Source organism: Amblyomma americanum, chromosome 10 (genome assembly GCF_052857255.1).
Source record: "Amblyomma americanum isolate KBUSLIRL-KWMA chromosome 10, ASM5285725v1, whole genome shotgun sequence".
In the NCBI taxonomy this organism is placed as follows: domain Eukaryota; kingdom Metazoa; phylum Arthropoda; class Arachnida; order Ixodida; family Ixodidae; genus Amblyomma; species Amblyomma americanum.
In genome coordinates, this window is record NC_135506.1 from 46,790,025 (window position 1) to 46,800,754 (window position 10,730).

Below are 10,730 nucleotides of genomic sequence, written 5' to 3' on the forward strand. Positions count from 1 at the left end.
ATGAGGGGAGAGGCTCCTTATAGTGCGGATAAAAATGATGAATAGTGCAGATGACACAGAAAGTAGAAATGACAACAATGCCTGCATAGTCACGTGCTTGTACGCTCGTGCATAATTTGCTACCTAGTCCACCAGCGCATGATTTAGGACAGAGAAGAAGGCTCAGTTGTTTAAGTAAGCCTCTGCTCTCTTGCACGATGCTAGGCATGCTATTCAGTGAATGAAGTGAAGCCTTCAAGGAATTTTTTTATTGACGTTATCTGTAGCACTTCCCTGCTCACTGCAAAGCGAGGAGGTGTGTTCGAGGAGATTCGCATGAAGTATGCATGTTTGAAAGCGATGGCACCCATATTAGCATACTGCAGCGTTGTACGCCGTGGACACTGATTCGACGATCTCAGACCGCTGGAGGCACATCCCTGAAGCAGGCCTGCAAGCAGTGGCGAGTCAAAGTCCTTAAATAGCAGCAGTCGGTGCACCATACCTAAAGGAAAACCCTTCCAACTTGGGTCCTATACTTCCGTGCCCCAGTCGCTCAGACTGACGGAATCTCATGAAAGGTCGGCCCGCGTTACTTGAGTGCTACCGGTGTGCAGGTAGTTGGCTTTTAATAAAGAACCAGCGCCTTCACCTTCCGAGCTGACTACAGCACCCTACCTCACCGTCTAGCGAGTAGGGGAGCATTTCAGTGCGGTAGCACTACTAGTCGTATTTTCCCATTTCGGCCATACGTATATACCTCCCCGAAGCCTGTTTGCGGCATGCGGCCCACCTGCACACCGGGTTGTGCACAACCTGGCAGGTCTTTAGCTGGGTGGAGGCCTTCAAGATAAATGCCTTTAGGTCAAAGGCCTTCGTGGCAAATGCCTTTTGGTTGAAGTTCTTCATGGGAAATGACTTTCGGGCCTTTACGACCTTTATTTCGAAGACCTTTTAGACCTTTAGAGAAAAGGCCTTTATGGTAAAAGGCCTTGGGTCAAATGCTTTCAGCGCGCAAGGAGCGTAAGTGCCCACCATAACTAGTGCTGCTGCAAAATTTTTCGCGTATAGCCATGCTAAACCGTCTACATTTCTTTTATTGCGACCTCCAGTGGTTTTGCAGTGCCAGCTACGGACGCAGTCCTCGACACGATGGCGTTTTGTTCGAACGCCACAATAAAGAACGCATCTTATAAGGTATATAATTTTTCTATAATGTTTGTAGTTTGCATAAAGTTGATGGCGACAGGTCTCCACGCAGGACTTGGAGGTGTATTTGAGCCGAAGAACAACGTCTAATACATGCTCGCAATAAGACCTTGTGGGCATACAAGACCGAAGGACACTTTCAGTTCCTCATTTCATTTGCAGGTCGCTTGACGTCACTTGAAAAGCAAAGTTTTGAACCAAAACATATGAAAATACTGACTTAGGTAACCGGAGTAGAGGCATGCTGTGCACGTCAGCTCATTCATGCAGGCTAGGACATCCTATGTAGACGAATATGCCACACATTCCCAACCATTATGTACAAAAGCGTTTTTAACGAGAAAGAGGTTACGAATGCAATGTTTTCATGTATTGTAAGATCTCACTTTCATACTCGTATATCCAGAAATCTCCCGTCCACAGGCTTGGACTTTTTTTTCCTATTAACGTTTTTGCGATCGTCAAAGGCGTTCCCCATTGGTTTTCTATTTCAGTCTTGACAGTTTCATGTGAGCGATGAAAAAACTTTAAAAGAAAAATTTTACTGCACATCGGAAGAATGTGCCATTACTTTCAATATTTCAATTGCAGTACCTTACAAGTTTGTAATATTCAAAATGTTTCTCCAAAAATGCTGGACATCACATGTCACTTACCGTCACTGGCTGGAGTGATTTCGAAGTCTTCGGTCCAAGCACTTCCTGCATAGCAAAACCACAAAGGCTAGCGTTTCTCAGCGCATCACAAGCACCTCCCATAGTAGTGCATGCTGGTTGGTGTGCACCATGTGGTTGGAGCAGGAGCGGCAGTAATCATCACCGGCCGCTTACCTTAAGCTTCGGGTCATCCATGCAGTCGATGCCCTACAAATAATAAGAACGTCGCTTACAGATGTGTTGCCCAACCTCGAATTTATTTAAACGCGAGAGATAAGATTTCACCTTATCAAACAGGTAGTTATGAAATGCCGTCAATAGCGGGACTACTTTTATTTAACAAAAAGTCTTTTCAGGTACGAAGATTTTGAAACATGTATATCTTTGCTTTTTACGCATATGGGTGCCCTGAGGTTTATGGTAATAATTATTACAGAGGTTTTTAACCTACCATACAGGTAGTCGAAAGAAAATTCAACTCCTTTATTGCTGACCGCGTAGCCATGGAGGCAGTTCCGGCAAGTAAAAATTTTTAACCGCCAAAGTTCTGATTCTGGTTCTGATTCATAAGACCGCGCTATTTTCAGGGCAAGGGAACCGCAACAGGCGCACAAATAGAAGGCGAAAACGAACCACTGACTGGTCATTCACGAGCACAACCGCTTGTTGATAGTATGTAAAAGTGGTTTATTTAGAGGGCAGCGAAATTGTAGCGCAGGACGCGGATAGAGTAGAAATGAGAGTGCTGATCTGCGTGGCACGCTCCAGAGATGCACTTAGCCCTAGGGTGCTTTTCAACTTGGCGTAGGTATAACGAAGCCAGCGTTATTTTACATGAAGGTGACTGCAAGCGTAGAGAACCGCAAATTATGGATTGCATGCTTTTCATTTTGATTGTCTATTTACGCCGAGGTAGTGAGAGTCTACCTCATCTACTGTTTTTTGGATGCACCAAGGTGAAGAGGCACCGCATTCGTAAGTAGAGAAAGAAAGGCTACGACTTCCTGGCTTCCTTCCTCAGAGCGATCGAAGTAGAGCATTGGCGGAGTTGCATCGGGGCATGACTGTGGCACCCACTCACCTCCTTGTAGTCATCGCTCATGACACACTCAATGTCAAAGCGAGGGAATCCTTTTGCGAGCTCCCTGTTGACGCATTCCACGCCCTACGGGTGAAGCAAGCATAAAAGGAAGAGGATGTTAGGCCTGGGCACGTACTTTTATGTGCCGTAATTTTCTGCGTACAGTCCACGCGCTATACATGCTTCAAATTCGAAATTTAGCGCTTTGCAGACTATGTACACGGGCGGGCTACCCAGTATTTTTTTTCTTCAATATCGCCGAATATGGCGCAAAATTCCAAATTGTGATCCTATTACGACGTTTCGTGGTACCTACCCCGTGCGTTCATGTACATTTTTATGGGCTGGTTACATACCTGACTTATGAGGACTATGTACAAGGTGTGAAGAATCGAGTATAAGCACTTTTTTACGGGAAAGAATGAGTTTTGAGGACTGTGTACAAGAAATTACGGCACTTTTCCACTTTTTTCTTATAATACATTGCTTATTTGTGAAGGATTTAAAAGTAATGAATCAAAAACGGGCTAACTTGAGCTTATCGCTGCCGACTCGAACAGATCATAACGAGATACAATTTGCTGGCTGCGCAGTCGGTCAGTGGACTGTCTGCACTTTCGTTGTAAAAAACTCCTCATCTACTTCCTTCGGTTACGATCATTTATTTCTATACCTGCACGCAGTGTGGCAGTGGCGATTTTGATTCCAGACAACAGGAACGTATTCTTTTTATAGCTTATCACTTCAAATACTACTGCAGTGCTACAAACACCAATGCTACTGCTATTACTACCACTACTATAACTTTCTTGCCACTAATATTACAATCATCAGTACTACTTCTGCTAGCCACTATTGCTACGGCTACAAGTTAGGCGCAGTGGCAGTGGTGCGAGTTTCGTAATATACTTTTAACCAATACGTGCCAAGGGCCTTGATCTTGCATACAGCGGCAGTTTGCGTTCCTGCATGAGTGTATGTTTTGGTATTGATGTGATGAAATTACACATATCTCTGACTTGTTGCTTAGGGATTTGCCGCAGAGCGCAATTACAGCCTAAAGATAACTTGATCATCGCATCACTTCAAAAATGCCTCACTGTTGCATCAGTAAGGCTTCCAAAAACCATAGTAAAACAGATGCGGGAACTAAAGCCGCCTCTTAGGTGTGCGGAGTTAAAACTTTGCGAAACGGACGCAGGTAAATTAATGCACAGTGCACGGACGAGCAGAGAATGCCATTAAGCCGTTTTGAGCTGTCATTGAAAGCGTCTAGCTTGTTATTTCTGAAATTCTGTTAGCATCGTGGCTGGAGATTTTCTGATGCTTCTGTGCACGCCCGTAAAATATGTGGCTGTCGGTCACAGCAGATTATGCCATATCGGTGATTCTCATGAAATAGACGCTACGATGCGGCGGCGCCGCTACTAGCCCATTAACACTGTTCGCGAACGGAACCACGTCTTTTGATCCGTTGCGCCAGTGGTTCGCTGGCACTTTGAGAGGTTTTCGGGAGGGTTTTGCTGTAAATTAAAATTTAGGAGCGCTGTTACGTGAACGTTTGCGGGCTAAAAAGATCCGCTAGGTGACATTGCGTAAACTTTTTGGTGCCATTACTAGAGAGAGAAAAGGGGAGCAGGGAGTTTCTGCACTGTTGAAGAATGATGTCAGGGCCATGGGAGCACGGTTCTCATTAGGTAGCGCGCTTATATTTCTGAAAAAAAAAATATTGGCCTGGACTAGATTGCTCTATACATATAACAGGCACTATATGCTAATCAACATCGCTGAGCCCATATCAGTGACGTGAATATTTCGAGATTCTATTTGTAATAGCAGAAACTATTACATCATCCATATTGTTTCACTGTAATCACTTACCAAGGTAGGCTAATGTTACGAATGGAATAAAACCATACGCGACTAAAAGATTTATTTCATAATGACTTCACATTCGTTACTTGCATACAATCTACTGCTTACGGACAAAGAGAGCGCAAGGCAGGGTAAACAGATCCGAGGAAATTATGCGCGGAAAAATACGGACTTATTGTCGCACGTATGCGCGCTCTCATGGCGGGAGATCAGCTTTCACTACGCGCCCGTATTCAGCTCAGTTTAAAAAGGAGGATCCCCTGTGATTTCTAGACCTACTACAGAATATTTTTCAGAGGACCACGTTTGAAAGGTGCTACTTCGTGGCGTACGGATGTTTTTTTAGTGAGAAATCACTTTTCCGGTGAGTAAACCCCGAGCAAGGCGTTTAGATGTTAGTGAGTTTGCGATTGCGATCTCTGTGGGCTTGCGCCAAGTGAAAGAAGCAAATAAAAATAAATAAATACCCATGACTTGTATGCTGGCCTAACCCGCGGCTGAGCAAACAGATCAGTTTCTCTGACCACTGCGAGAGTGCACTACGCTATCGCTGCTGCCGACCACGCCTCTTGTTGAATCGGTTGTTGTTTGCCTCACAAAATGGCACAAACCCACAAGGGGTACTGGTCATAACAAGACGGCGACTACTTGCATGGAAAATTGCATGCGGCAAACAAATGTGCCTTAAAAAATTGAGCAACTCAGCTTCCATGACAGAGGCGGTTGCGGGTGGTTAAGTGGTCTAACAAGCTTGAATTGTTGAAACTGTGTGTGTTGAAAATGCAACTCGCTCTAGCCGTGTGCATTGGACATCGTCGCCTTCATCAACTTCCATCTGCTGCGCGAAGATACTTCTCCTTCTTCTTCACCCCACAGACTTCTGTCTTCATTGTCGTTGTTCTCGTTCATGCAGTTCTGCTTTCGCACATTTATAAAATTTAGGCGAAAATCGTCTGTCATTTTTTCTTCGCGCAGTTTTAATTCCTCTGCTGAAGCATGGAAGTTTCAGACTAAGACTCATCGTGGCCAGCTTACAACAACATTAGCATTTGCTGAAACACTACACTGTCTTTGGAAAGGGTGCAAAGAGAAGCTTACAAGGATATCGGGAACCTTCTGTATCAACTGCTCGAACTGCAGCACCAGGGGAATGATGCGGGGCTTGCACTTCTGGAACACTGTAAGAAATAATTCGAAATGGCGTAAAACGTAAATGCGGGTGTTTAATTTCCCCAGCCACCAGTGTATCAACGATAAATTTTTGAAAGTTTTTGAAAGATCGCAAATTTCTTTTGCGCAACTGTAAAAGAAAATGCGTGGAGAGTAAATGAAAGCTCCCATGTTGCTGATACTTTGCTTCAGCGCACAAAGATTCTCTGTTTTAAAAGCACGAGTAGGACGGTGAGAGGAGTGATGAATAGCAGCATCTACAAAGAAATTGATTTTTCTGCTGAAAGGTTTTCGTTGAGAATAAAACAAATCCTAAAAGCTTGGGCATAGGGTCATTATTGGTCAACAAAAACTTGCACCACGCTTACCTACCCTTAGGAATGCAATGCGATATCATCGAAGATCCCTCCCTCGCAAGTAATCCTCCCATACGTTCAGAGGTCGCGGTGGAGTCCTCAAACCACTACTGGGTGCAAAGTTAAGCAATGCGCCACAGGCCCGGCAGGTGGCTGTTAAAACCTGTTAAAACTCATTTTTGCACACATAGTTCTTAGGGAGGCTGTCTTTTTCTCGACGATTTAGCTGATGTACAGTGTCATGGTGAAGTGCCAGCACTTTAAGGACCGATTAGATAATATTGCATAACTAGAAGCCATCTATTTCTATACTTTGCTGCATTGTACGTTGTTTTTGTGGTTCTTTATGTAACCACTCCACTCTATAATGCCTCTGGCCCATGGGTGTACATGAAATAAAAATAATAAATTCAAATAATTTCATTGCCACCTGACATGGTGAGCATGTTGACAAAAAATCGATGGGCAGGTTGTCACCTGCCCACTTTGGCAGGTGGGCCACTTAATTTCTCGTGACCGGGACATCTAATGCTTTCGAATTAAAATAATATTGTCAGAGCCATATCACAGTGCAGCCCACCACCATGCTGCTCCGTTGCAACAGAGCGAAGACGCATTGTGGATACGTGTACCCATGTGGTCGAGTGGAAGACATCTACTTGCCACTGCGCATGCACAACTGGCACCCAGCTGGCTCGTCATTGTCCTCGCTAGTGCGTCTTCGCTAAGCACAAACCCTCCGATGGAAGCTTGCTTTGGTAGAACGCCACTTTGTAAATGAATCGAGGTCGTCACTTATGCATTATTAACATTTTATACGCCTCAAGGCATTGTAGTTGTCTCTCCCGATACCGTACATCTCGTTAAAATTACAGTTCTTACGGAAGAACAAAAACAAAACTAAGAACAACTGCATGGAACTTTACAGGCAGCACATGAACAAGCAGCGATGTATGCCCAGGAGACGCGTCTACATTACGACGTTTTTTTTTAGTAATGAGCGCTTCCAAGCTGGGCACACAACAAAAGGGGCGTGACACTATCATGAGCATGAGACGTCTGTGTAAATAGAGGAATACTTTTTTAGTTTATATTTTTCTCTATTTGCTGTCTGGGTATATACGAATGTGAGTAGATTTTTGTGAGAAGGAAGTAATATCGGCGACGAAACTCTCCAGGACGCGCCAAGAGCGATGGCAGCGTATAGGCACCGTGTTCTGTTGCGACCACGTCGTTTCATTCCCGCATATTAAAGTAAGATTGCCCTGTTTTCACCCCCACAACTGGGGCGTCGAGCCCCTGAATAGAGGAGACCTATGGACATCAGTTGCGGCTCACGGGACCTGGAGACATTTATTCTCGATAATGAATTGCGAGGAAGGAGCAGAAGTGGCACAGCAATATTAGAAAGCTCGAAATTTGTAAACAGGAAATACTGATGACTTGAGACATTATTTTGTATAAGGATTCTGTAAAGGCAGAACAGTATGGCATATTGTACAAAAACGCATTGCATAATATGGGTGTTGGAGTATTTAAATCAGTTTATTTTGTGATAGTTGTGATGTTCTTTGCAATTTTCCGTAAAGCTTGCACTTTTACATGCTGTGCCATTTTAAAATACAGCATCAATATGTTCCGTATATTAAATTTACTTCTCAGAAAAACAAAATATTCGTGTCCAATTGTTCAGCCAGCACCAAGTCCAGTTTGAAATATAATCCATAGCAGATTGTTTTCTTGTGTGTTATAAGTTTAATGATGTGCGTAGCGTATGTTTATTGCCATGTTCAAAATGGCGATAGGTCATGACACTGGAGTTGAGACCCTTGGCTCTATGAGAAACCAAACCGCTGCAACAAAAAAGAAGCGGTGACCATCGAAAAGAATGCGTGCAGATCTTTGGCATAATGCAAGCCATTGCACTCTTATGTAAGTCGCTCCAAATATTCATAATTAAAAAATAAAAACAAGTATGCACTTCACTTCTGCCCGCCGTTAAAAGGAGAAAGACAAGCAGATATGTTTCGCGGGGATCAGTTGCTATCACATGGGTCTTCATGGTTCCTTACTGCAAAGAGGCCATTTCCTATAAAAATGCATACCAGTATTCGCCACATCATCATTTCAAGTTTGGTAGAATCACGACGCTAGATTCCTTAGGATTTCCCTAAATAGTCCTGCGACCAAATAATGCATTTTTAAGTTAATCGTCGTCCGCGACCATAACCCTATCCCGAAAATTGTTCTGGCTGACTCCAGCCGCTCTTGGCTATGTGTTTCTCCCTTCTGAATCTATGCGGTGACCTTGTTCGCTTTTACCTGTTTGTTTACCTAGAAAGCAACAGTTCCCGCTTCTCCTAATTACACGCCCCGTCCAAGGCTATTTTGCCTTATCGATTTCCACTAAGATAGGATTAGTGCAAGTTCATTCTCTTATTCACACTACTTTCTCCCTTCTATCATTATGTTCCTTTTCTGCCTAAAGTGAAAGGTGGGGTTTGAAAGTTCAATCCCTTTTGTAACTTTATTTTATTGTATACGATTATTCTTTTGTTTTTCACTTCTACCTTTGAACATGGCCTGCATAATGCCGATTTTCCTACTTTATCACCGAATTTCTAGTAACCTGGCAAGTTGCTTATCACCAAATGAACTCAGTTTGTCTCATTTTAATCAGCCCTTCTTCTCTGGTTGCCCCCACATTCTCCAAAACCGCGCACGAGCAGCAAGAATATTTTCACTCAATTTTGCAATAAACCTCCTGGCTCCTGCTGGTGCACTGCCCGCGTAGGATATCCTGGTCGATTTAAGTGTTTCGACACAACCAAGCTCTCACCAAGATTCACGAGACTCGCAGGAAATAGTCATTGTCAGTTCCCTAGCAACAAAGAAATGGCAATTACGTCCCCGGTTTTGGGAAGCATTAATACCTTAAGCTTACAGATTGAAAGACCAGCAGACTAGTGATGGAGTCAGCTTCATATCCGGTATAGCCACTCACATGGCTTATACTTTCGTGTATATGGTACTGAGATCCCTTGAGAGCGTCTGTATGGTCAGGAGACTTGTTAAATTATAGGCAGAGATAATCTGCGAAAAGCTCCATTTTCACTGAGAGGAAGGCGGATCCTATTCCTGACAGTCAGCCCGACGACGGAACCTTCGACATGGAGGAAATTTGTTCAGCTTCGTCAAATGGACTGAAATATATAAAGCAATTAAATTAAATGGACCTGTTCAGTACCTGACTATGTTCTTTGACTCCTGTCAGTCTCACCATGGTCCCTACGAGCTCACAGTGGGAGTCGTTCATGCTACATAGGTGTCGAAGAATTATGCCACGTGCTAAAGGCCCCTCCCATTCGTGCCGAACTGTACGAAAATACAAGGCACTGTCCTCAGTAGACGGTGCATGTGAATAGAGATTTTAGCTCTTCTAAACCAGGTATTTCGCGGGTTTTATAACAGTATTAAATGGTCATGGTTAGACTTTGAACTGTGGAACGGGCTGCTTACTTCGCAAAAGAAAGAAATAAAAATAGATACACCCCATGCTTCTTGACATCCTCCGCAGCGGTCTCTCTGCCCTTTCCGCCGCCCTCTGAGCCAGAGACCGTGCCCTTTAATAAATCAACCAGAATCAAACAGAATATCAGCTGAAGAAACGCAGACAAGAGGTGAAAAAGACATTCAAGCAGGGCCACGCCCACAACTCCACTCATCCAGCTGAACCATGTGACCTCAGAAACCTGAAAAAAGGCGCTGTTTTCGGGTTGCGAAGAGCCACACGACGCTGTTCACTCTCAGAAATATTGCCATCAAACGGCATTGGTGCGAAAATAAGGAAGCAAATGTCCACTCCCTCGTGCCCGCAACAATGACTAACCGAACCTTCCCTTAAGCTCCTACAGACAAAGCAACAAGCGGGCAAACGCGAACCATCATATAATAAAGCAGTGCGTCTCATACGCTTTCGGCAGGACGCCGTGAGCATAGACGGATCAAACTGGCTGGCCAGCTCCATCAGGAACTTGGGGTCCAGGGCGGGTCCCGCGGAAGTACTACTGCAGCACAGCAGCGCTACCACGGCGGTAAGAACACACGGAGTGAGCACTGTGCACATGATCTCTGCTGTCGGCCAGCGCTGCACTGCGCGCCTTCTCGACGGTCGTCAAGACCCAGCTTGGAGCTGCACCGACAACGACGGTGCTCCTGCAGCTTGATCAACATACGTGTATGCTTTCGAAGATGGATTAAGCCGAGACGCCATATGAGCAGTCGGGCACAGAACACACCTTTCGGTCGACTTGTTTGCAATGAACTGCTGTTGCTTAGCGTCGGCCTCGTTGGCACCGCGCCAAGGTTTCGCTCGTATTCTCACCTGCTCGCTGCTCATCATCT

The 10,730-nt window shown here is 44.6% G+C and overlaps 1 protein-coding gene across 1 annotated transcript; it reads right to left on the reverse strand.

Annotated features, from left to right (window-relative positions):
* Positions 1-238: 238 nt before the first annotated feature.
* On the reverse strand, positions 239-10,481 carry LOC144107145 (uncharacterized). Its single transcript, XM_077640133.1, has 6 exons — positions 10,299-10,481; positions 5,899-5,978; positions 2,926-3,009; positions 2,019-2,051; positions 1,845-1,889; positions 239-430 (listed from the first exon to the last, which is right to left on the reverse strand). Exons 1-6 carry the CDS (start codon positions 10,450-10,452, stop codon positions 398-400), a joined length of 429 nt encoding a protein of 142 aa, XP_077496259.1. The 5' UTR covers positions 10,453-10,481; the 3' UTR covers positions 239-397.
* Between the last annotated feature and the right edge of the window lie 249 nt (positions 10,482-10,730).

Bases quoted from the DNA above. Each gene is read 5' to 3' on its own strand.
- LOC144107145 (XM_077640133.1), bottom strand. From the start codon at position 10,452: ATGTGCACAGTGCTCACTCCGTGTGTTCTTACCGCCGTGGTAGCGCTG. The intron at 3,010-5,898 runs GTAAGCTTCTCT...CTTCACCCGTAG, and splicing joins AGAAGGTTCCCGATATCCTT to GGCGTGGAATGCGTCAACAG. The intron at 1,890-2,018 runs GTAAGCGGCCGG...TTTGCTATGCAG, and splicing joins TGGATGACCCGAAGCTTAAG to GAAGTGCTTGGACCGAAGAC.